This window comes from Asterias amurensis, chromosome 4, assembly GCF_032118995.1.
Source record: "Asterias amurensis chromosome 4, ASM3211899v1".
Taxonomy (NCBI): domain Eukaryota; kingdom Metazoa; phylum Echinodermata; class Asteroidea; order Forcipulatida; family Asteriidae; genus Asterias; species Asterias amurensis.
Window position 1 is genome coordinate 3,941,688 of NC_092651.1, and position 27,992 is coordinate 3,969,679.

The 27,992-nt window shown below is 38.3% G+C and overlaps 1 protein-coding gene across 1 annotated transcript in view; it reads right to left on the minus strand.

Moving 5' to 3' along the window:
• Window positions 1–27,992, minus strand: part of LOC139935896 (uncharacterized) — a 76,932-nt gene that overhangs the window by 37,805 nt on the left and 11,135 nt on the right. The window contains exons 5-9 of the mRNA XM_071930515.1: window positions 26,899–26,982; window positions 24,783–24,897; window positions 23,197–23,434; window positions 7,684–7,746; window positions 4,985–5,052 (exon numbers count right to left, since the gene is read on the minus strand). Coding sequence (XP_071786616.1) covers window positions 23,336–23,434; window positions 24,783–24,897; window positions 26,899–26,982 — 298 coding nt within the window. The 3' untranslated portion in view covers window positions 4,985–5,052; window positions 7,684–7,746; window positions 23,197–23,335. The remainder of the gene's footprint in view (window positions 1–4,984; window positions 5,053–7,683; window positions 7,747–23,196; window positions 23,435–24,782; window positions 24,898–26,898; window positions 26,983–27,992) is intronic.

A 27,992-nucleotide genomic window follows, 5' to 3' on the forward strand; every position in this document is an offset into this window, starting at 1 on the left:
TATGACCCTAACATTGCATTCTTTTAGAAAATGCAAAAAAAAACTGGGGAAAAAATTGTTTTTCACTCGCATAAATCATGCTAAAACTTGCTTTTTTTGTCAAAAAAGCGACCCGTTTCCTGTGTAAAAACCGCGTGTAGCCAAAAACTGCTGTACTAAAATAATCAAAACATTAAATAGCGCCCTCTGTGAGCTTAGATCTCTCGAGTCATTTCTCTCTGGCTTGTCAGCTTTCTAACAATGTAAACCTTTTTGTGATTGGTTGAGGTTTAGGCTCGCGTGTATTCACTTAAAAAGAAATTGTGGATCTGAAAGCCAATGAAATTGATCGTAATGCATGGCTCGGCGAGCTGCACACAATACACACGCATCCTGTTTGTGTATCCTTTAAGCAGCGTGGGTTTCGTCTCTTATCTTTTTAATCCAAGGTCACTGGACTGTGCGTCTTTGGCTAGTTTAAGTTTGCTTGGGGGTCCTTTTGACTAGAAAGGATTTGATATGGGCGATTTGAGAGTACAGCACCAAATCCAGTATGGACATGTACAGAACAACCAAAACAATGAGATGTACTGCGTGCGATCGACAGCTTTTAGATACAGTGTAGTTAGGTTTTTAGTTACGTTTCAGGAGGATTTACGGAATCTCTACTTTCAACAAATCTAAGAGATCTATGTCTGGGAAGTGGGGGCTGGGGTGTCACGTTTTATCTGGAGCACCAAGCCCTCTGAACCCTCTAAGTGTTATATTTCAGACGATTCACACACTTTCTAAGACTGTAAACTACACATCTAGAACTGAAGTTACCTCTATGCAGCTAAAGATCACGCATTAAAGTCACTTATACTACCAGGATCAGACCTCTGGCTATCTTTTGTGTTAATGTTTCACGGATAGTTTACATGTATGTGTACAGACTCTTTAAGAGTCCCTGCCTGTAAGAATGTACCAAACTAGGGGGGGGGGGGGTGTGATTCATGGGTTCGCAGATCTTCTTCTAAAAATTTGGAGTGATGCACCATCATACCAAACGAATAAATCCAAAATTTTAGTTTGCTGACGCTTTCGGTTTTTGGAGTTACCAGTTATCAAAGTTTGGGCCAAAAGACCCTCGAGAAACGAATAGTACATTCCCTGTAAACACAAAAATGTGCGCCAAGCTCATCCCAACAAAAGTAAACATTTTTTGAAACCTCAAGTTGGGCTTATAACAAAAGTAAACAAAAAAAATTGGGATCTCGTTGGCGCGTCATGTTACACGCACCTGAACCTTTGACGAACAGTGCCCTCGTGCCATTTTCAACGCCTCATCACTCAACGCGCCTATAAGATCCCATGAATTAAACAAGTTCACATGAAATAGCTTACATCCCTCAAACAAATTTAAGTGCAAAGTGCGTGGGATCTCGTTGGCGCAGTGAGATAATAGAGGTCAAAGTTCAAATTTTACCAATATATTGCGTTTTCGCACCTCCGTAACTTCGCGCGCCAACAACAAAAAATTGTTTTTATGGCAACTGGGTATTGGAACAGTTTTCATCTAATGACAAATGAAAAAAGAATCTTGGGATCTCTGCAACTTGCATGTCAAAAGATTTTTTGAAAGTTTTCTAAAGTATTGCCATTCCACACAATTTGGCCTAAATTGGCCCAACATTCGCTTTTCTCATCACTGTAAGTATCTGTGCCAACAAGATCCCATCAATGTTTTCTTGTATTTGGTTAAGTTGAGTGTTCCTTAACAGAATTCAATTGAAAAATAATTGGGATCATGTTGGCCCACCAATATAACAAAGGTCAAAGGTCATATAAAACTACACTACTGCCTATTTCGGGCGATTTTGCGTCGTCTAGAAATCCATGCGCCAATATGATCCCATAAAATTGTCTGCGTTTTATGATTATATAGATACTCAAAAACACATAAAAAGCAAAAACCAAATGGGATTTGAGTGGCGCTAACAAATATTACAGATCAAAAGTTCACAAGACATGCCTATACTTATGCATTGCTGTGGCAACCGAAAGTGAGAAATATCCCCCAATTTCAAAATGTTGGCAAACCATTAAGGGGATGGGTCTCCAAAAACATTTTTGGTCCAGATATAGATTGGACTTCCTTTTACAAATGGTGTTAGTTTAATGTTGGTTGGTGACTGTTGCCAAGGTCAAAGGTCACAAAGAACATGGGTGTTTTTGATATTTTCTGTCAAGAACCAACTTCAGAGCCTTTTTCAAGATTTTATTTAAAGAACAAGGGCTCTATCCTTTCAGTTTGGGACAGCCACTTATAATATCTAGGCACATATGGTTGTCCCAAATTAATTATAGAGCCCTTCTTCATTTGATAAAATGTTGACAGGGCTTCGAAGTTGGTTCTTGACAGAAAATGTATTACAAAACACCAATATTTTCTGTGGAGAGCCAACTTCGAAGTCCTGTCCTTCTCTGGACCATTACTGATTTTGTAACGGGGCACCATTGGGCCGGCATTGAACCGATGTCGGTTGTGAACTTAAAAAAGAAAAGCAAAACTGAAAAGGAAAAAACAAAAAATGATTATTTTTATTTAAATATTTTTTTTGTTTTTATGCAAAAAAAAATAACCCCCAAATGGTAATTATAATTTGACGAGCCTTTGTTAAAAACATTGATTGCACTGTTGTAATAATTATGAGTAACTGATAATCAATATCAGAACCATGCGTACAAATTCAACGGAAGTTGAACTACATATTATTTTATCACTCGGTGCTTATTATACAGCATAATATTAGGCTGTAGGCTGTTTGTATTGTATGTTTTACAAAGTAGTATATTCACATGTTTATATGTTTAAGGGTGCAATTATTAGTTAAATATTTAATTAATTAAACGTGGTGTTTACACACTGAACACTCTGGCCAGTAACAGGCCAATTGTATGTCAATAGTGGCATACTGTGTACAGAAGTGCCAGCACCACCATGAATGCTATTGGGCCTGTACTGGGTAAGTAATGTGAACTAATACTGTGCAAAAACTTATTTTGGAAAGCCTTCAGCAGCTGTGACATTATCTGGTCAGTAGCCGACTAATTCTAGGGATATTAGTGCCATGCTAAAGATGAGGTGCCAACATCGGCGCAAGCGTTATTTTGCCTGTGCAAAGAGCACTGGGCCAACCTTCTGCCAGCAGTGGGCCATATCTGGCCAGATAACGGGCCAATTCTTGGCCAATAGCGACATACTGAAACTTTCAAAAACCAATAAGTGTCAACATTGGCTTGCCGTAAGCACAGAATTCCCTGCTTCCGTAAGCGCTGATTCTGTGCTTACGGTAAGCAGAGCCATGAAATTGGGCCCTGTTCTATTCTCACCTACATTACAAATACTTTCTGTCTTTCTTGTAGCAATGTTCAGTAGTGCAGTAAACCTTTAAAAAGTTAAGTCTTATTTATGCTTACTTCATGTATTTGAGGTTGTTCAGAAAGTCAGACACAGTACTAAAGTTGGTTTTAAGCAGTTTTAACTCATTTGGTAGCCAGCCTTGCTACCATGGGCAGCGCGTCGTATCGCCCGCTAGCTCTGCGAACGTCTCTAACCCCTGGGAGGGAAACACTAAAAATCAATGCTTATTGACTAACCAAAAGTGACCGCTTTGCGTGCACGCTTGTAGAAAACTTTCCAACGCTTGTAATACAAGACGCTTAGTACAAACATGTAAAAATGCACGTATTTTGACGCAGTACGTTTCAAGAATGAATGATGTTTATGTGGTCACCCTAAACTGCAAACAGATAGATGTATCGATGCATCTTTTGACAGCACGTTTTGTCATACACGTACATGTAGTCTCTAACACAGAATGGATCAACAACAGAACTAAGTTAAATATCCAATATATTGGGATACTTTAAAGTCACACTTCTAGGGGTTTATGATAGAGCAGGGCATTGGGAAAGAAAAGATAATAGCGCATTGAGATGGACACCGCTGGGAATGGCATACAGCGCTTATCACACTAGTTGTTCAGTTTCCAGGTCCTGCATGACACCCAAGTGGTATCCTTTCTTATGGCACATTATAAACAATTACACCATTGTCCCCGACACCCATTACAGTTTTGAAGTTCACAATTCAAATATACAGTTTTGTCCGTTCAGAACAATAAGTTTCCTACAGTGGCACATTATGTTAATTGTTAACTGTTTGTTGCACTAAGAAAATCTCTCACTCATGTTGTATTACAGGTATGGTATTAAGTATGCTTCAATTCTCGATACAATTGAAAGATTATTTTTGAGGGTTGAACAAAGAATTGACTAGAAAGGGATTTGAACCAACGACCTCCGGATTAACGTGCAGGCGCTCTACCAACTGAGCGACTAGCCCCATGTTGGCGGTATTTTCCATTTTTGTCAATATCTTTGAAAAATGGAAAGATGTGAGATTTACACAGTGAAGTGTTACCATCAACTGAAAAACATAATACCACCGGACTTATCCAATCCTAAGTTTACTGGCCCGAGGCTTAAATCACTGGCCTTCAGTCAGTGTTAATTTCAAGCCCTGTAATACCCGTCTGATCATATTACAAATGTGATAGTACAAATAAACTTCAAAATCTGCAGAAATTATACTGCATGAAAACGCCTTAGAAGGCTTTTTAAACACACAGTTTGTCCTGCATGCTCATGCAGGCTACCTTAGCCTAGATTTTGAAATGGGCTTTTCATGCTAGATTTCCGAGGTTTATGGCGTCAAGTCTGGTTTTGAAGTATTTTAAATTCGTTGTCTCTTTCCCTTGTGGTTTATATTGATATCTTTCATATTTAGTTGGTATCAGGTGCAATTCTGGGATTGTGTATGGATATAGTGGAAACTTGTAGCAGTTTTGGTTAACTGTGACTCTTTCTAAGTTATAGTTCTAAGCAGACGGACGATTGATAGTTTCAAGGATTGAAATACAAATAAATGCCAGATAATAATCTGTTACTGCATACTCACATAGTTTGATGAGAAGTGTTTAGGGTCGCTTGTCGGTCAACCTTCAATCACATTCCGACCAACCATTCCTTTAAAAAAAAAGATTTTGAATTTAAAGTTTATTTTCAATTGACTATACATCCTGCCATTTGTGTTTAAAATCACCCTAGTTGCAATCATGAACTGCCTGTGTGTGTTTATTTTCTGTCCCCTAATGTTTAAGATTGGGGTTCCAGAGCTTTAATGTATTGTTAAAGGCAGTGGACACTATTGGTAATTACTCAATATAATTATTAGCATAAAACCTTTCTTGGTGACGAGTAATGGGGAGAGAGTTGATGGTATAAAACATTGTGAGAGACGGCTCCCTCTGAAGTGACATAGTTTTTGAAAAAGAAGTAATTTTCCACGAATTTGATTTTGAGACCTCAGATTTAGAATTTGAGGTCTCGAAATCAACCATCTAAACGCACCCAACTTCGTGTGACAAGGGTGTTTTTATCTTTCATTGTTATCTCGCAAGTTTGATGACCGATTGGGCTCAAATTTTCACAGGTTTGTTATTTTATGCATATGTTGAGATACACCAACTGTGAAAGCTAGCCTTTGACAATTACCGATAGTTTCCACTGCCTTTAATTACAATGACAAGGCCGAGTGAAAAAGAAATCTTGTTTAGCATTTGGGTTCCTGAAAAAAAATCTTGTTTAAAATTTTAAGCGACAGTTGGTTTTTCGATAGCTCAACAGCCAATAATGAAAGAAACATTTTAGGCCAGACATTGAACATGTTAAGACTAGTTTCATTTAAAGGCAGTAAACACTTTTGGTAATTACTCAAAATAATTATTAGCATAAAACCTTACTTGGTGACATAGTTTTCAAGAAGGAAGTAATTTTCCACGAATTTGATTTCGAGACCTCAGATTTAGAATTTGAGGTCTCGAAATCAAGCATCTGAAAGCACACAACTTTGTGTGACAAGGGTGTTTTTCTTTCATTATTATCTTGCAACTTCAACGACCAATTGAGCTCAAATTTTATTAATTGCATTATACACATGATTTAATGACGCCAAATCCATACATATCCAATTATCCAAAAATATTTCATTTAATTTAATGTTGAGTTGGGGGTTGAACAAAGAACAATAGACTGGAGCGGGATTGGAACCAATGACCTCTAAATTAATGAGCCGGCACTCTACCAACTAAGCTATCTAGCCCTATTAGGCTAAACTTCTAATCTTCTAATCCTGTTCCGACCTCCTTCGTTCTAAGATAACTCTGCATTTTTTAACATTGCTGGATAACGATTCCGAAACATTCCGAAAGTTATCAACAAAATTTCCAGGCAAATGTTAGTAACTAGCGACCAAACATTGCACTGTTGGGCATATGGCCATTTTTAAATTTGAGCGGTGTGCCATTTTGTTTTATATATAGCAATGCTTTATAAAAGAATTTGCGCAGGACAGCTTTGGAGCAAACTTTGAACACTGTGGTCTTTGTCGTTCACCCATTATTCTCACCACTTGTTGTGAAATATGCTACATGAAGAGAATTTATGTCCAGAGTTTAAAAGGGTAAGTTCGGAGTAGTGTTCTATTAGATCTTAAGGTTCTGTCTGAAGTGTTACTTTTGTCTAAAAACTTGGGAAGAATATCAAAAAACAGGTCTGCTCACTAACTGTAAGTTAAGAATTTCTTTGCAAGCGCGTGACGTGCAAATATTTTGTGGAAAGGGTAAATTCGAGGCCTCAAAATAACCGACAGCTCCAACAGCGATTGTCGTAGTGCCCTGTGCTTTTAATGTGGAGCCCTTTGCAATAATCCAATACAAATTGACATTTTCCTCAAGAAGTGCCCTTTACCAGAGGAAAATTGCTGTGCCCCTCCACGAACAATAATCAAGGCTTTTTAAATTCAGATGTCTCGATTTAAGCCCGGTTTATACTTCCTGTGAATGTGATACAAATTTTGACGTCACAAATTCGCAACAAATATTTCAGAAGAGTCGAGCTGTGCTCAACTCCTGCAAACTATTCGCAGAAACGACAGGGCTGTGACGTCAAATCTCATATGGCATTCACAGGAAGTATAAACCGGGCTTAAGTTCCTTAACCCACCAGTAACAGCACAGTAAGCAAGACATATTGAAGTTTTTTGGATTTTTTTTTTTTTTTTTTGGGGGGGGGGGGGCATTTTCATAGAGCATTATTTTAAATGATTTTTTGTTTTACAAAGAGAAAAAGGGGATGGTAACATGTATATTTTCAGCTGATTGGTTATTGATTAAAGGCAGTGGACACTATTGGTAATTACTCAAAATAATTATTTGCATAAAACCTTACTTGGTGACGAGTAATGGGGAGAGGTTGATAGTATAAAACATTGTGAGAAACGGCTCCCTCTGAAGTAACATAGTTTTCGAGAAAGAAGTAATTTTCCACGAATTTGATTTCAAGACCTCAAATTTAGAATTTGAGGTCTCGAAATCAACCATCTAAACGCACACAACTTCGTGTGACAAAGGTGTTTTTTCTTTCATTATTATCTCGCAACTTCGACGACCAATTGAGCTCAAATTTTCACAGGTTTGTTATTTTATGCATACGTTGAGATACACCAAGAGAGAAGACTGGTCTTTGACAATTACCAATAGTGTCCACTGTCTTTAAGTATGGAAAATGTTGCATGACACACGTCCGTTATATAATTACCTGAGGTTGAATCTGCATCGATGCAACTTGTTATTAGAGCAACATTGGAGCACCTTCCAGCAGCTGTAAAAACAAAGTTAATAAGAAGATCGCAACATGTTACAGTCACTCATGAAAATAGTATACGATCTCGGTTAGATCCCATTCTAATATTTTTTGTTTAATTTCAATTCAATTTATTTTGATGCTGTCTATCGCTACAGTAACGCACATTTATGTCGAAATTACAAGAAGCAATATAGTATGAGGTATGATATATTAGGTACACCATGGTTCAATAATAAGCAGAAATTTAAAGACAACATTAAAGACACTGGACACTATTGGTAATTGTCAAAGACCTGTCTTCTCACTTAGTGTATCTCAACATATTCATAAAATAACAAACCTGTGGAAATTATAGTTCAATTGGTCATCGAAGTTGCGAGATATGAATGAAGTAAAAAACACCCTTGATACATGAAGTGGTGTGCGTTCAGATGCTTGATTTCGAGACCTCAAATTCTAAACTTGAGGTCTCAAAATCAAATTCGTGGAAACGGTTCGAGGGAACAGTGAAGAATGGTTTCTTATTTGAACAACTGTTCGTCTGCTTTTAAACTACGCATACTCCATCGTTATAATGTTTGAAGATGACAACATAACTTTGAGAAGAGGAATAATAGTGTTACTAAGGTATAACAAAACAGTTGTTGCACGCTGTGATGGGGTCCATGGGTTTTGTACACCCTTGGACATTGATGTTCTGTTAAATTGAACAAAAAAGTTTCCTCTAGCGCTACTACGAGTATTATTTGCGTGAATGGTAGAAGTTAAGGGAAAACAGGAGTTTCCAGGGAGGAAGTAGGTTAATGTATACATGTACATGTGTATACATAAATTTTACCAAATTACATGTAAGGCGGTTTAAGTCATTACATTACAATACATATTCAATTCAGCTAATTTTAATGTGCTAATGGTCAGACAGATCCAGACCTAAAAATAAACCTAAGCTAATTACAAACAAACTTGCAGGAGAGCATCTTCATTAACATAGATTCCACGAACAAGGTTTTCCCCGCCAAACCCAAGGGACCATGTATTAAAAGCGCAGGGGTTGGAATTGGCACTAAAATAGTGCAAAAAATCATTACACAATAATGATGTGTGCTGATGGTATTGTAAAATGAAATGGTGACCATTTTGTGCAGTGACTCAAGACGTAATGGTTTGTTTGCTGACTACCATGAATATACACCTAATTTCGACCCCTGAAAGCGGCAGGCACAAAACAAAGTTTCACAAACATACTTCCACAAAAGCAACAAATTTAAGAATATATAGGCCAAGCAAGACAAGTTCTCAAAAGAACATAATCTACAAAGCAATGGTGTTACCGCAAACCAAATACACATTGATATCTTACCATGCAATACCTCAAATACCTCAAAAAGCAAAGTAAATCTTAAAGCCATTGGACCCTTTCGGTTCAGAAAAAAAATAATAAAAGTTCACAGTTTTACAAATAACTTACAGGGTTTACAGAAGGTAATGGTGAAAGACTTCTCTTGAAATATTATTCCATGAAATGCTTTACTTTTTGAGAAAACATTAAAACAATTATCAATTATCGACATCAAGAATTACGGATTTATTTTAAACACATGTCATGACACGGCGAAACGCGCGGAAACAAGGGTGGGTTTTTCCGTTGTTTTCTCCCGACTCCGATGACCGATTGAGCCTAAATTTTCAAAGGTTTGTTATTTGATATATAGAAGTTGTGGTACACAAAGTGTGGGCCTTGGACAACACTGTTTACCGAAAGGGTCCAATGGCTTTAAAGCAGGGCATCGCTTACATCAGGCAGATACCGGGCGAACAGAAAATTACAAGTTTACACACAGTTTTATCACACACATGGGCTGGACACTGGATGAATGCCCCCTGGACACCGACCAAGAATTCGATCCCAACATTGCAGTGTGTGTGACACTTTAAATTGTGACTGCGCGATGGCACTATTACATTTTCATTCGATGATCTCTACACGCCGGTCGATTTCTACATTAGAAATCACACACAGCTGGGCCTCTGCTTTAAAGCCATTATACACTTTCGGAACAGAAAACAAAATAAAAGTTCAGATTTACAAATAACTTAGGGTTTACAGAAGGTAATGGTAAAAGACTTCTCTAGAAATATTATTCCATGAAATGCTTTACTTTTTGAGAAAACATTAAAACAATTATCAATTTTCGACATCGAGAATTACAGATTATAGTAAACACATGTCATGACACGGCGTAACATGCGGAAACTACAAGGGTGGGTTTTCCCGCTATTTTCTCCCGACTCCGATGACCGATTGAGCCTAAATTTTCACAGGTTTGTTATTTTTTATAGTTGTGATACACGAAGTGTTGACCTTTGGATAATACTGTTTAATACCGAAAGTGTCCAAAGGCTTTAATTGCGACTTACGTAGGTATAAACTTGTTTATATCTTAATTTATAATTTGGTTGTAATTTTGATAATTTGACACGCCTCAAAACAAAAATTGGGCCCAAACCACAATGTTTTGAATAAAACTAACCACATTTCTGCCATTGTTGGCGTGCATCACAATGACGATACTTTGACGTGATGTGTGGGATGTTGCTTTGTTACCTCCATCTTTCAACAAAGTGGCTATACAAAACGGAGCTCCCAAAAAAGTCAAATGAGTAGTGTAACTAACAGCGCTTTTCACAAATCTTTCTGATAAGCACACGAGAAGGGTGTTTAAAGCGATAGTTTTTCTGACAGTAAGAATGTTAAATTCAATGTGCACTTGATTTCCTTGAAAACATTGATTGAAAACGTCTTAAATGAATTTCATGAATTTAGACCGAGCACCCCGACCTGAAGATGATGATGATGATGAAAGATCACCTGCTAGCATTTTTGTTCAAGCTGGTCTTTAAACACTCAAAAGTTCTTAGAAATGTGTTCACTTGCTCTTACAGTCTTCCCCGACAGAGGACATCTGACTGATGGATCTCCAAGTTGCCTTGGATCGGACGAGTTGGTCTATAAAAAGCGTTTGTAACCGTTTGTTATAAAATGCATGGTTAGAAAGATGTTTTAAAAGTAGAATACATCATTGATCAACACAAGTTTGCCTCGAAATTGCATGGTTTTCCTTTTACTTTGCGAACTAACACGCTCGGCCATTTATGGATGGCCGATCGTGTTATTCGACAAGGTAAAAGGAAAACCATGCAATTTCGAGGCATGTTTGTGTGGACCATTGTATTCTACTTTTACAGCACAGAAAAAAACGGATGTCATAACTGCACGTACTCATTATGTGCAGTCCATATAGTTTTGGTTTGTTTTGACATGTCTAGTTCCTAGTTTTGAAAAGTAAGCAAATGTGTTTCATCTTGATCAGTTTAAATTGATTTTCCATGATTTACTTAACAAGAGTGTCTTGTGACTTGCACCCAGACTCGACCAAAGTGACTCAAGACCGAGTTGGATTTTACCACAGTGAAACATATCTAGTCTCTCAATAGGACTCAAGTCAAGTGACGCAAGACTCTGACTTGAACTTGACCACAGTCACAGTGACTCAAGACTCGGATTCAAACTTTGACTCAACCCAAGTGTCAGAACAATCCTACGTGCTCCACAATACACTGAACGAAACTCGAAGAGAAGTTCTCAAGTTACACTATTAATTAATTAGTTAAAGCCGTCGGACACTTTCTGAACAGAACAAAAATTAAAAGATCACAGATTTACAAATAACTTACGGGGTTTACAGAAGGTAATGGTGAAAGACTTCTCTTGAAATATTATTCCATAAAATGCTTTACTTTTTGAGAAAACATTCAAACATTTATCAATTCTCGATATCGTGAATAACAGATTTATTTTAAACTTATGTCATGGCAAAACGTGCGGAAACAAGGGTGGGTTTTCCAGTTGTTTTCTCCCGACTTCGATGACCGATTGAGCCTAAATTTTGGTCACAGTGACTCAAGACTCAGATTCAAACTGTGACTCAATCCAAGTGTAAGAACAATCCTACGTGCTCCACAATACACTGAACGAAACTCAGAGAGAATTTCTCAAGTTACACTATTAATTAATTAGTTAAAGCCTTTGGACACTTTCTGAACAGAACAAAATTTAAAAGATCACAGATTTACAAATAACTTACAGGGTTTACAGAAGGTAATGGTGAAGGACTTCTCTTGAAATATTATTCCATAAAATGCTTTACTTTTTGAGAAAACATTAAAACATTTATCAATTCTCGGTATCGAGAAGAACAAATTTATTTTAAACACATGTCATGACACGGCAAAACGTGCAGAAACAAGGGTGGGTTTCCCCAATGTTTTCTCCCTAATCCGATGACCGATTGAGGCTAAATTTTCACAGGTTTGTTATTTTATATATAAGCTGTGATACATGAAGTGTAGGCCTTTGGACAATACTGTTTACCGATTATGTGCGATTGCTTTAAATCACGTCTTCGCAACTTACATCAATAGCTCCCCCATTTAATTCGGTCTCAAGCTTGAGGTGAGTATGACTACATGTAGTACTAATTCCAAGTCAAATTAATACTTTCGACTGGTTGGAAAAAAAATGAGATTATCTTTCGTAGAATTAGCATACACTGCATTCCCTCACACCAGAAGAAATCTCTTTTTTATTTGATCACCAGGACTTGAACTCGACCAAGTGATTCATGGATCAAACTCAAACTCTGACTCAACCAAAGTGACTCAGGACTCAGCCTTAAACTCAACTGAAACATATCAAGACTCTCACTAGCATAAGACCTAGAAGTGACTCAAGTCTCAGACTCAAACTCTGACTCAAACTAAGTAACTTAGGACGCTGATTTGAACTCAACCAAAGCAAATCAAGACTCCCAAAACTAGGCCTCAACCCACGTGACCTAAGATCAAAACTTAGATATTGACCTACATGTAAGTGACTCAAGACTCAAACACCAACTCTAAACTCAATCCAAGTGATTTGGGACTCTGACTTGAACTCAACTGAATGAAGTGTGTAAAGACTCCGACTTCAACTTGACCAAAGTGACTCAAGACTCAGTCTCGGGTTCAACACAAGGGACATAAGACTTCAAAACTAAGACTCGGACATTGACTCAACCCAAGTGACTCAAGATTCAGACTCGGGTTCAACCCAAGGCTCGGGTTCAACCCAAGGGACATAAGACTTCAAAACTAAGACTCGAACATTGACCCAACCCAAGTGACTCAAGACTCACACTCGACTTGAGTGACTCAACAACAACAGCAACAACAACACCTAAACAGTTTTGTGAAAACTGGACGCCTGAATTAAGGCTCTGTTCTATCCCAAGACTAACCTTGTGCCATCTCTTTAAATAAGCTGTAGAGAAACCATGTGATACATCAACCATGACAGCGCAATTTGCAATGGGTTAGAGTAACTGTATAAACTCACTTGATTTATTTGCATGCTGTCAGAGGGGATGTGCAAACTTAGAAACAAGACAGCTTCAACTTCAATCCCCATTCCAATTAAACACAAGACATGAATGGCAACCAGATTTAACTGTCTAGGCTTGCCTAATAATTAAAACATGTGAACAACTTTGTCAAGCTCTTTAAGTAGGTGTAAGAATGGAATTGAAATGTTGGATCCACAGAAAATGTGGTTGGGGAAGGGATTTGAGTTGAGGCAGGAATTGGGGTTGATGTTGAGCAACGTACTTAGGTATTGAGCAATGGAGAGCGGTTGATAGTATAAACCATCGTGACAAACGGCTCCCTCTGGCTTTTGAGAAAAAATAAATTTCTCGCTCAAGTATTAAATGTCTTTATCGGGCCTGAAGCCTTTTGTTAGGGATCTGAAAGCACACAAATTTGTGCAACTAGAGTGTTTTTTCCTTAAATTTTGCTCTTGCAACCAACTGAGTCCAAGTTTTCACAGATTTTTTTTATTTTATGCGTATATAAGTTGTTATGACACCAAGTGAAAAAAGTGGTACTTGACAATTACCAACTGACCAAAGGTGCCCAGAGCCTTTTAGAGCATGACCCATTGACAGATTTTAAGCATGTTTCTGTGCACTGGTACGTGTGTACTACACATGTAGGCAGTGGGATTGTTCCTACAGTGTACATGTTTACATCCAAGATTCAAGAAAACATCTGACAGGTGTGTAATGACTTGATGTATCAAGTGCTAATGCATTTCATGGAAGGGGGGAAAACGTGGGAGTGTTCCACAAATCGCTCCCGTGAGTATGGGGGCGCGGTTGAAGGAACATTAAAGGCAGTGCACACTATTGGTAATTACTCAAAATAATTATTAGAATAAAACCTTTCTTGGTAACAAGTAATGGGCAGAGGTTGATAAGATAAAATATTGTGAGAAACGACTCCCTCTGAAGTGATGTTTTTGAGACCTCAGATTTAGAATTTGAGGTCTTGAAATCAGGCATCTAATAGCACAAAACTTTGTGTCACAAGGTGTATTTTTCTTCCATTATTTTCTCGCAACTTCAATGACCAATTGAGCTCACATTTTCACAGGTTTGTTATTTTATGCATATGTTGAAATACACCAAGTGAGAAGACTGGTCTTTGACAATTACCAATAGTGTACAGGGTCTTTAACAGCGTAATAATCACGGGGCTTATCATTGCTACAGGTGGATTGGACTCATTACTGGCATGTATCACCCCACGATTGAAATTGTTTTCTTGAAGGCATTGTTGTTCATCTCTTGAAGAGAACGTTAAAGGGTTTTGATACCTTCTATAGATCAAGTTTTCGGGCATGACATGAATCCCTACTCACTGTGAATGACAGTATATAATAAATTTACCTGAAGAAGTTTCAACTTCATCAGTCGTCACGTGCTTGAGAACAAAAAAGAAATAATTTCACAGAGCAATGTTTTCAGAAAAGTCACGTAAACATGTAGTACATGCTTAATCAATTTTCATCTCCTGACACACACCTGAAACGAAAATGATTTTTGTGACATTGTTTTACTAATTTCTCAAACTTTTTCGGAACCTCATCAAGAAATATTTTAAGGGAAGCATTTTACCATCATTATCTTTAAACCGTGAAAAGCCCGGTTCATACTTCCTGCGAACAGTAAACATTCATACATGCACCCAATCCAAAGAAATTTAATCAAATTACAAGCACACGTTAACATGAAAACAACAAAATTGATTAATGTTTGGTCACGGATACTGGCCAAGTTCATTATGTACATAACAATGATTGATGGCCCATTTTTCTTGCACATTAAGTCAGATTTATAACTCGGTCTTAACAAATTTAATTTACTACTCATGTCCATGTTGTACTATACCTTTCAACAAGAGTTAACAGGGAGGTGTTTTTAAACAGACTACCACATGTTCATGTCACAGGATTAAAGCAATAATGTTAAAAACATCAATCTTGACACGTTGATCTGCACTATACACATTAACGGGACGGTAATCAAGAAACGTATACTAGAAAGTCCAACAAGTGACACTTAGAGGAAGAGCTTGACAGAAACTTGCGTCACTTGTTTAAATTCCAGACAAGACAAAAAGACTGCACTGCACGACACATTTATCTCAGCCCATGCACAAGCTAGAGTATCGGGCCAATATCATGAATTAACGTCAGCCTGTTTAGCCTCCGAGAATTACTTTGCTAGGGTCTCATTGCCAGAAGATTTAGTTTTCAAGAAAAACTCGGCTAGGATCCAAACGTCCTTTAAAATTCAAGAAAATTTGACGAAACGTCAGACCATTTAGCCTTTGAGAAAGACCAGCTAGGGTTCAAACGTCAGACCATTTAGCCTTCGAGAAAGACTCTGCTAGGGTCCAAATGTCAGACCATTTAGCCTTCCAGAAAGACTCTGCTAGAGGCGAAACGTCAGACCATTTAGCCTTCGAGAAAGACTCAGTGTCTTTCTCGGAGTCTTTCTCAAAGGCTTAACGGGCCGATTTTTCAACCCTAGCAGAGTCCTTCTCAAAGAATAAAGGGCCTGACGTTTCAACCCTAACATGGTTTAAATACCACACAAAGAACAATCCACGCATACCAAGAGAAAAACACAAAATGAAAGTTTCTGACAATTTGACTAATAAAGTTAAGCCAAATCACCTGAATGTGTGTTCCCTAGACTATGTCAATTTAAGCAGATCACCCAATGCTTTATACAGTGAGCGGCTCACCAGGAGCACAACATCAAGTGTTTTAAGTATACCCAAAGGCCTGTACTCAGCTGAAATGTAGATCGGAGCAAATGTGACAAAGTCAATTACATGGTATATTTAGTTTTATAGTTGGCGTGTATCATGTTTTTTAGATGGGCTCACCGCAAAAAGAAATCTAGAAATAGCCATACATACATGTATAAGTACTATTATCATTATTATTATTATTATTATTATATGGGCTCAGTGTCAAAAGGAAAAAGACGTCCGGAAATACTATCCTCAGAGGAGCATCTAGATTCAAGGAAAGACACACTAGGCCATCCTCTTGAGAATCCCAGAGACTACGGCGAGAAAGCGAGGGCTGGGAAAACATCCACCAAGAAGCATCTTAAAGCACACAACTTTGTGTGACAAGGGTGTTTGTTCTTTCCTTACTATCTTGCATTTTCGACGACCAATTTAGCTCAAATTTTCACAGGTTTGTTATTTTATGCATATGTTGAGATACACCAAGTGAGAAGACTGGTCTTTGACAATTATCAATAGTGTCCAGTGTCTTTAAAGAGAAGGTACATGTATACATTTAGTAATCACTCCCAAAGTTAATGGCAATACAAACTTACTTTGTTTTAAGTACAGCAGCTTTCGATACTAAGCATTTTCAGAATCATTTTACTCTGAAATAATGTGGTTATGGAAAAAAAATATATCAGTTTTTATCCCCCAAAATTTGAATCTCAGAAGTGTTACTGTCAGTAACGTTTCCCAGATGAAATGCAAAAGTCATGGGTTCGAATCCCACCTTAGTGCTTTGCCCATGGAATTTTGTTCATGGGACTCAAAAAAAGTTCCAAGTATACACTGCTTGTGTACATCAGTGAAAGGGTAAACACAAAATATAACCTGAAGTTGTCCCTTTTCTTTATTTTGTTTGATGACATTTTGGAAGGGTGATTGGAACTTACTGAAAGTATTTGATTGTGAATAGAATGGAGGAATTCATACACCAGGCATGATGTCATTGTCTGGTTCTTAAAAAGAAAAAAGAAAACATTTTGTCAAGCACAGGGCTGACCTAGTACGCATGGTGTAGGTTTTAAAGGCAGTGGACACTATTGGTAATTACTCTAATATTTATTAGCATAAAACCTTACTTGGTAACGAGTAATGGGGAGAGGTTGGTAGTATAAAACATTGTGAGCAACAGCTCCCTCTGAAGTGGAGTAGTTTTCAAAAAAGAAGTAATTGTCCACGAATTTGATTTAGAGACCTCAGATTTAGATTTTGAGGTCTCGAAATCAAGCATCTGAACGCACACAACTTCGTATGACAAGGGTGTTTATTCTTTCATTATTATCTCGCAACTTTGACGACCGATTGAACTCAAATGTTCACAGGTTTGTTATTTTAAGCATATATGTTGAGATACACCAAGTGAGAAGCATGGTCTTTGACAATTACCAATAGTGTCCAGTGTCTTTAACAGACTTTTCAGGCTAGCTATATAATCGTAACTTTGTACAGATTTCCTAAATAATTGAAAATCCAGCTCAAGTAGGAAGAACACCATGCCTATCATACGCTTATTATCAAGGGTTGCCCATTCAACCAAGGGTTGTTTTTAAAAGAGTCATGTTGCATAAACAAAATTGTTGTTAGGTTATTGGCCGAGCCCTAAAATTACTGTTCGCCAGTCCAGTGAGTATTCCAAGCCCTGCGGTCCAATATAAAATCAGAATTAGAGTTTTATTGACACTTGCATGGAGGAGACTCCGTCACAGCCATCTACAGCTAATATGAAGTGGCAATTGCCTCTATTAAGCTCAGCCTTAATTTAGCCCAAGAGTAATCATCGCTGTGTTCTATCTCTTCAGAAACATCTTGAGTATAATGAGACAAGGAGAGCAAGGCATCTTGAGATGAAGGTGAACAACCTTAAACAGATAATGTTGACGATGAAGAAGAGGGTAGAAGTATCATCGAAGCACAGTGGCACGTACCTCCCCCTTTATTACGCTCGCACTAGAGCATCTAGATTCAAGGAAAGACACACTAGGCCATCCTCTTGAGAATCCCGGAGACTACGGCGGGAAAATGAGGGTTGGGAAAACATCCACCAAGAAAGGTAGAGAGGGAAAAAATGAAACCCTTATAGACTTTTTATTTGCAATCATGGGACTACGCCAAGAAAATGAGTTTGGAAAACATACAAAAATAAATTAAAAACCCAGAAAAAAAACATGAAACCCTTGTGGATGTTATCAGCGATCACAGGACTACGCCGAGAAAACATCCACCAAGAAAAGATGAGACACAAAAAAAAATACAAAAAAAAATGAGAAAATGAGTTTGGAAAACTTCTTAAAGAAAAGATATGGACAAAAAAGAGTAACCCTTATGGACTTTATTAGCAATTGCGGGATAACGCAGAGAAAATGTGGTTGGAAAACATCCACCAAGAAATGATGAGAAGAGAAGAAAAAGAAGACAGGGAAAAAAAAAGGGGAAAAAATGAACCCCCTGTGGATTTTATCAGCAATCACGGGACTACGCCGAGAAAATGAGGAAGGAAACATCCACCAAGAAAGGAAGGATCAAATTAAACCCAAGTGTATTTTATCTACAATCACAATGAAGGAATGTTGATAAAAAAACGCTGGATGTTGAACAAGCAACCTTGCAATCTTCCTTCCTCCCTTGTGAGTACATTCTTGATGGGTCAACAAGACAAGAATGACCTTAATTATCAGACCGCCCTTTACAGAGCCTCAAGAAGATGAAAATTGACGTCTTGATAATAACAACATATTGCTGTTTTTGGCACTTCTGCAGATATTGTTATTTATGGGTACGGTGTTCCTTACCTAAGAAAGCTGAAAGTGAATGGATTTCTTGACATTTAAATCTGGAGCATGGGATATTTGTGTGAAGCCATTTCACTCAGTATGTGCCTTCAGTAGAGAGAGCTCCATAGATTCAAAACCTCAAGTAAAGTGTTTTTAAAGGTCCACAAAGTTCTATGCAACTTTACATACACTACGGGTCATTGGGTTGGTAAGCAGATTTCATAGAGCTGCAAAGTAGCTTAAGCCTGAACAAATTATGCTCAACAGAATAAGGTTACCAGCCAAAATACCAATCAGCATCTGTAACTGGTATCCTGCTCATTTTTTGCTCAGCAGAAAATTGCTAAGTACCAATTGCTTCTAAACATCAGGCTACGTAGCCCTGTGGTCTAATGGTAAAACATCTGCTCTAGCAATGTAATGGTAATGGGTTTGAATCCCATCCAAGTGATTTGCCTGTGGATTGTTTTCACAGACCTCAAGAAAGTACAACATGTACATTAAAGGAACACGTTGCCTTGGATCGGACGAGTTGGTCAAAACAAAAGAGTTTGTAACCGTTTTTTATAAAATGCATATGGTTGGAAAGATGTTTTAAAAGTAGAATACAATGATCCACACAAGTTTGCCTCGAAATTGCGTGGTTTTCCTTCTACTGTGCGAACTAACATGGTCGGCCATTTATGGGAGTCAATATTTTGACCCCCATAAATGGCCGACGTGTTAGTCGACGAGGTAAAAGAAAAACCACGCAATTTTGAGGCATGTTTGTGTGGATCATTGTATTCTACTTTTACAACATCTTTCTACCCATATGCATTTTATAAAAAACGGTTACAAACGCTTTTCAAAGACCAACTCGACCGATCCAAGGCAACGTGTTCCTTTAATTACAGTGCTTGATATAAATCAGTGTATTGAAGGTAACAACAAAATTACATTCTTTATCCCTAATGCAAAAATTACTTATTAGATAACTTGTACAAAAATAGCCTATCTCATTAAATTTGTATTAGCTTATTCCACGAACTAATAATTAAAAATACTATCAATAACAACTATAATTAGTTTGTACACAGGCCTGTATGTTTCACTTTCTTAAAGGGAGGGCAAGGGCACCAAGGCATTTTCTCCTAAGACGAGCCACTGTGACAGCACTTTCCTCTCATTAACAGTGTACCGCTGGCCAAATACCAGTTAAAGCCATTGGGCACTTTCGGTAAACAGTATTGTCCAAGGCCCACACTTTGTGTATCACAACTTATATATAAAATAACTAACCTTAGGCTCAATCGGTCATCGGAGTTGGGAGAAAATAACGGGAAAACTCACCCTTGTTTCTGCACGTTTCGCCATGTCATGACATGTAATTACAATAAATCCGTAATTCTCAAAAAGTAAAGCATTTCATGGAACAATATTTCAACAGAAGTCTTTCACCATTACCTTCTGTAAACCCTGTAAGTTATTTGTAAATCTGTGAACTTTTATTTTATTTCTGTTCCGAAAGTGTATAATGGCTTTAAAACAAATGAGAACCAAACAGAATTCACTCCAAGTGGTCCGACTGGCTAGTTCAGTGTTGAAAAGCACTGAGTTTATTTGAAATAAGGACTTGTGTACAAACTGATGGACCAGTGAAATGACAAATTAACGGCCGTCGATTTTACAAAACTCTTCCTAACTTTAGACTTATCTTATGACTTAGGACGAGTCCCAATCCTGCAGTGTAGCATGCAGATCTTAAAGGAACACGTTGCCTTGGATCGGACGAGTTGGTCAAAACAAAAGCGTTTGTAACCGTTTTTTATAAAATGCATATGGTTGGAAAGATGTTTTAAAAGTAGAATACAATGATCCACACAAGTTTGCCTCGAAATTGCGTGGTTTTCCTTCTACTGTGCAAACTAACATGGTCGGCCATTTATGGGAGTCAAAATTTTGACCCCCATAAATGGCCGACGTGTTAGTCGACAAGGTAAAAGGAAAACCACGCAATTTCGAGGCATGTTTGTGTGGATCATTGTATTCTACTTTTACAACATCTTTCTACCTATATGCATTTTATAAAAAAACGGTTACAAACGCTTTTCAAAGACCAACTCGACCGATCCAAGGCAACGTGTTCCTTTAAGATTAATCCTAAGTTAGGAAGAGTTATTCGTCCTAATTTGAGATAAGACGAGTCCTAACTCTTTGTGAAATCGACGGCGGGTCCTAATGGCCAGTCATTTAAACAGTTACGGGCAACCAGTGTATAAGTACATGTACCATGTGTGTACATCCACATAAATGTTCACATTGATCAAAAAGGCGACGAGGATCAACATACTAGGGCTGAAACAGGGTTGCCTCTTTTACACTCCATACGGATGTAGGCTTGGGTATCATCGGTCCGAAGCCTGGCCGGTAGAGCAGAAAGCACTACCTCCCCAATTTTACGTAGCAAGTGTCACCCCTGGGATTCGAACCCACCCTCTGCTGATCAAACACCAGAGCTTGAATCCGGTGCTCTTAACCACCCGGCAAGTATTCAAACAAGGAGGAAATCAACCACGAGAGAATCAAATACCACCTGGAACAAATATATTGACAAAATAAGGAGACCGACAACATACGTAGGGCTAGATAGCTTAGTTGGTAGAGCGCCAGCACGTTAATTCAGGTCATTGGTTCAAATCCCACTCTAGTAAATTGTTCAACCTCACATCAAAAATAGTAAACACAACATGCAAGCCATTGGGCAAGACTGACAACAAATACAAATCTTTAAGCCAACTTGAATCCTCAATTCTGATTGGTGGATCAACAGTAACAAGAGGTGTCACAGTCTCCTGACGATGACTAGAGCAAGCTAGTTGAAACGTTGAGACCAATTTAAGAACTGACCCCGCGGTAGTGCAGTTAACTACAATCCTATAAGCTAAAGTAGTAGTCCCAGCCTATTTTCTTTACCATCCGTCCGGGTAATAGTTCTTAAAAAAAGCAGGACAGTTCTTTTCAGAACTGAGAAGTCTTCCCCGAACATCTATTCTGCGGTAGTAGAATAAAGCAAGACAGTTCTCTAAGAACAAACTCTACCTCGCAAGTAGAAACACACATGGTGTTACCGCAAACCAAATATATATTAGGTGTGATAATATTAGTCATCACACAAGCGTGACAGGAATACGCACTTCTGCGTCTTACAGGACATCCAACAAGACCAAAGACAGGATAGCAAAATGAAACCATCTGGCAAGGTCGAACAAATCAACTAATGCCAATGATTACAGCAGTATGCACAACTGCAGTAAACAGGCCTGTGAGTGGACCCTCACAAAAAGCTGAAACACTACATGATGTAAGAATGACTGTGTAAAGGCAAGTGAGCGCGCATCACGCATTTTTCACTGGTCGAATTGGGGCACCCCATTAATCCATTATTGTGGTTGTACATTATTGTTGCCAAGCTTATATAAGGCATGCAAAGCTTACATTGTTTATAAGGAAAGAGAACAAAAACTTTCGGGGAAAAAAAAACACAAAAAAAAACCCCAACTAAACAAAAAATTTGCCTGATCAATAAGAAAGCGGATATCCTCTTTAAAGCGGAGATTTCACAGGCCTGAGTAAAGGCTTGGACACATTTTTGATTTGTCATCACAATTTGTTATAAACTGTAGGATGAATTTTACAAGAAGAGAAGATTTGTTGCCAAAGTCAAAAAAATGGTTAGATTATAACGGCACTTCACTTTGAAGTAAAGCCAATGGTTTACAGGTTCACATTTTTTTTTACATGTTTGACTGTGACGCTGTAAACGAAAGTGTTTAATAGAGAACTAGTTTAATAGTGCATATTTGTTTCCAACATGTCCAAGGCTGTCTAGGTGGTTTGAAGGCAGTGGACACTATTGGTAATTACTCAAAATATTTATTAGCAAAAAACCTCACTTGGTAACGAGTAATGGGGAGAGGTTGATAGTATAAAACATTGTGAGAAACGGCTCCCTCTGAAGTGACGTAGTTTTCGAGAAAGAAGTTATTTTCCACCAATTTGATTCTGAGACCTCAGATTTAGAACTTGAGGTCTCGAAATCAAGCATCTGAAAGCACACAACTTTGTGTGACAAGGGTGTTTTTCTTTCATAGTTATCTGGCAACTCCGACAACCAATCAAGCTCAAATTTTCACAGGTTTGTTACTTTATGCATATGTTAAGATACACCAAGTGAGAATACTGGTCTTTGACAATTACCAATAGTGTCCAGTGTCCTTAACGAATGAATTATAATGGCCAAGTGACCAGGGGTAATAATGTTGGAACGTTTGGAGACGCCCTTCGGGTTCGAAAGTGCTGTATAAAAACTGGTTATTATTATTATTGTTAGGCAGTTTCTAATGGGTGGGCTCAATGAATTGGCCTAATGTAACCGAGCAAATCTAAATAGTTTTGTAAGACTCACTTTGAGTGATTTCCTGAGCTTGTCTGCAAATCCCTTCATCGTGTATCTTGTTGGCGTCAATCAAACATGGCCGGAAGACTGTCGCTGAGAAGTCCAGGTTCCAATAGCACCAAAAGTCTGTTATCTTGACTTCTTTGCTTCAGAATAGCATGTTTGGGGTGACTTCTTCACCGTAGTAATTGATGATGTTCAAACCAGGCTTTGTCTTCACCAGATCAATCAGGATCGTGTCGTTTATCTGTGATGAAACAAATAACAACAAGAGAGCTGTTGAAAGTATAAAACATCATGAGAAACTTCCTTCTTTGTAAAGTTACTTCGTTTTTGAGAACGAGATAATTATTAAAAGACTTCAGACCTGAAGCCTTTGTTTAGGAACAAGAGTGTTTTTTCTTTCATTACTCTCTTGCAACCTTGATGATTTTTTAACAGATTTGGTATCTTGACTTCTTTGCTTCAGAATAGCATGTTTGTACTCTCAAGTGAGAGCACCGGTCTTTGACAATTACCAAGGCCTTTAATTAACAACGTAATTCAGATTGTAATATTTTGTAAATTTTTATTAACAAAACAGGCCTCAATTGCCCTGATCTTGGCCTTGATGCTCCTTGAAAATTTTCCAAAAAATCGGACGTGCCTTTTGCAGAACCGAAATGGCCTTGCACTCTCAACGATGGAACTCAAAGCCTGTAATTTGTCAGTGTGTTTTTTTCTTCAGATTTCAGAATTTGTTTAGTTATATTCTGCCTTCCAGCTTTTTTAATCCAAGCACAAAAGAGATTAAATACTACACGTATATAAGGGTTAAAAAAAAACTATATTATCCTCAATGCAAAAATAACACCTACATATACATGTGTGTAATATTTTCAAAGGAAACGATTTCTCAAGAAGCTCCACAAAGTTCTGAAATATCGCTAATGGCCTCGGAAATTTGTTCCAAATACCAATGTGGAGTGGATAAGAGATTACATTTCTGTTAGCACCCATCATACAATCCATTAGTTTGACATTTAGTGATCAATCAAGACATGTAGCAATATCGGACGCATTGATCTCATGGTCTTATTGGAGACTGGCGTGGCCGTGGAGCTATAAAAAGGAGCTCCTTGGTATGACCATGTGAAAAAAACATTCTGAATGATTGAGCATTCAATGCATTTACCACATGGTATCATAGTGCAGCATTTAGGTCCCAACTCCTTGAGGCTCGACAAGTGGAGTAGTAAGTTTTGCTAGTCACCCAGGCTTAGTGACCATGTGAAGAGGACAATCTGAATGATTGAGCATTCGATGCATTCACCACATGGTATCATAGTGCCATTAAGGCCTGGGCGACAAGTGCCACTAGTGTCGTAATTCAGTTCAATTCAATTCAATTCAATTCAAAAATGTTTATTAAAACATGTACTGAATTGAATTGAATCACGACACTGTCACGTTAAATTATTTGAGAAATTAGACTTGCATGTAGCTGTTGCAAAGCGCTAAGCAACCAAAAGGGCTTGCATATAAACCACAAGGAAAATTTTGACACCTCAGAATCCCTCAGATTTTTCATCTTGTTACAAAAAGATTGTTCTTACCAAGTTGCATTGCCTCAGATCCAGAAAGGTGAGTCTGGGTAGAGCATCAGGAATCCTTGTAAAGCATTGACCCTTGACCTTGTCTAAACCAACAATGTCCAAATACTTGAGCTCGCTGGAATACAAGAATCGGAACAAACCAGTATGAATAAATACAAAATATTAAGAGACAATGACTTAAAAAAGGAAACAAAAATCCTAAATAAACTACAACATTCTAACTTATGTTTAAATTGATTTTTTTTGGTGAAGGTTTCTTGGCCCAGTTTAACACCGTAAGCAAAGAGTCAGCGTTTGTAGTAGCAGGGACACCAATGACGATTAGAGCATACTGATCGCACGTCGAGCTGAAACCAATGGTTCTTTTCAGAACCACCCCAACTCAATTAGAGACAGTCATTACATGGTGTTAGTGAAGACCTTTCCAGATGTTGAAGCCTATTTTATAGGTTAGCAGGGCATTTTGACTTGCACACTTGCCTATTCCCCGTTACTAGGAATTCTTCACTTACAAAGCTAGGGCAGACACTCAGCACGTACACAGTAAAACGAGAATAGTTAGAAGTCCAGGGCTTGCTCTTAACTTTTATCAGGGCATTTTGGCTTGCACACTTGCCTACTCCACGTTACTAGGAATTCTTCACTTACAAAGCTAGGGCAGACACTCAGCACGTACACAGTAAAAAGAGAATAGTTAGGAGTCCAGGGCTTGCTCTTAACTTTTATCAGGGCATTTTGGCTTGCACACTTGCCTACTCCACGTTACTAGGAATTCTTCACTTACAAAGCTAGGGCAGACACTCAGCACGTACACAGTAAAAAGAGAATGGTTAGGAGTCCAGGGCTTGCTCTTAACTTTTGTGACTCTAGTAGTGCCACACCACTTATCCAGATACATGTGTAGCAAGATCATTATTCCACCAAGATGCAGCAATTTTTCCTAAGACTGGAGGGCAGCATGGACTTCCTAAGACTTGAGGGCAGCAATATTTCCTAAGACTTGAAAGCAGCAATAATTCCTTAGACTACAGGGCAGCAAAAATTCCTGAGACTTGAAGGCAGCAGTATTTCATAAGGCTTGAGGGCAGCAATAATTCCTGAGACTTGAGGGCAGCAATTTTTCCTAAGACTTAAGGGCAGAATGGACTTCCTAAGACTTGAGGGCAGCAATATTTCCTAAGACTTGAAAGCAGCAATAATTCCTTAGACTACAGGGCAGCAAAAATTCCTGAGACTTGAAGGCAGCAGTATTTCATAAGGCTTGAGGGCAGCAATACTTCCTAAGACTTGAGGGCAGCAATAATTCCTAAGTCTCAGTGCAGCAAGATGTCCTTAGGGTGCACCCCACTAGATATACTCCCATAGCATACTGTACAAAATGCTTAATATTCAAAAATACACTAAAAACTCTAAGAAGTCTCACAGCTTTTCACAGCAAAGGGAAAATTATTAATTGACTCTTGAACCTAAATCCTCTGCTCAATTTAATACGGGGAGTCCCTTGGCCCGCCGAGTAATCCCAAGCCAAAACACGCCTACCATGCCTATACCAGTGATTCTTTCTAATTAGAAAATTTAACTAACTATTTCACACTATAGACATTTTCCAACCAAAGCTATATGTCCAGCCAGACAAAACCCACTTCAATTTCTTTTAGGACAACTTGGACATTTTGAGAACTAGTTTGGTATGACCCAGCCTTTACACAGCTAGCGCAGAAATTTGGCGCTTGCCCTGTTTTCGAGAAAGAAGTAGTTTTCCACATATTTTATTTCGATACCTCAGAATTAGATTCTGAGGTCTCGAAATCAAGCATCTGAAAGCACACAACTTCATATGACAAGGGTGTTTTTTCTTTCATTTTAATTAGTATCTCGCAACTTCGAAGAACAATTTAGCTAAATCTTTACAGGTTTGTTATTTTATGCTTAAAATGTTGAGATACACCAAGTGAGAAGACTGGTCTTTGACAATTACCAATTGTGTCCAGTGTCTTTAAACCATCTCAGCTCCCTGGGGGAGTATACAATCTGTGCTGACAAGTATGTAGCGCACTAAGCTAAATCAGTCACAAGAAAATTTCCACAAAAAAAGGGGAAGGTTTTTTATTCTTACCTACAGTGCTGTACTATCTCATCAATTCCAACATCAGAAACATTCCAGCACCAGCAAAGGGCAATATTACTCAGTTGGGAACACCTGAAAGCAATAAATAATGATATCTTGTTACATGCCCACCAAGTAGAATAAGCCTAGTGCCAAGTAACCGGGTATCCAGGTACCAGAAAAACAGACGTTCCGTTCCCGTTCTTGAGGTGAATGAGATCAAAATTTTTGCAATTCTCCAACTTCCGTGTCGATAAACAAAACATCAAGTGATTTAATACAACTTGCAGTTGTTCTCAACATAAGTACACAACTGTTTGTTCTTACTTTGCGAGTAAAAAAACCCATCAGTTTAGTTATAAAGTCACAAGTCACCGCCGCTCAGAGTAAACAAATCAAGTGTAACTTGACTGCTGACGTGTGTCAAGACCACAGAAATAAAACCCACTGTGTCGTATGTGGACATGGCAGATCGATACAAGGCAAAATGAACATCGCGTGACGCGCTTGTATTGCAAAAAGAGCATCACGTGACACAAATGAGCATCACGTGTATGGCAAAATGGCAAGATGGCATCGCACATAAACCATTACTAGTGTTTTCATTGGTCAATGTGATGTCTACTGCATGGCAAAATATTTTGCCATACACGTATAAAAAAGGTGAACGCTCGCCCATAAGAATGGTCTCACAACGAAACCCCATCAGTGTCTTAGCCAGGAATTTGGAAAGTGGGAGTGCAAACTGAAAAATTGGGAGTGCAACCTAAAATCACTACAAAAAATAGAAACATTGTGTGCGAAGCACACAACACGAGCGCGCAGCGCCAAGTCTGTCTCACCCCCCCCCTTAAGGGCCCAGCCGGCGATTTCACAAAACTCTTCCTAACTTCAGACTGTTCTTAGGACTTAGGACGAGTCCCAACCCTGCACTGTAGCATGCAGACCTTAAGATTAATCCTAACTTAAGACGAGTTACTCATTCTAACTCGTGATAAGACGAGTCCTAACTCTTTGTGAAATCTACGGCTGGAAGCTCTGGCTACTGTAGGTGCTCTCTGGTGGTTTCTGATGCATTTGTGGTATCTATTTCTGTTACAAGT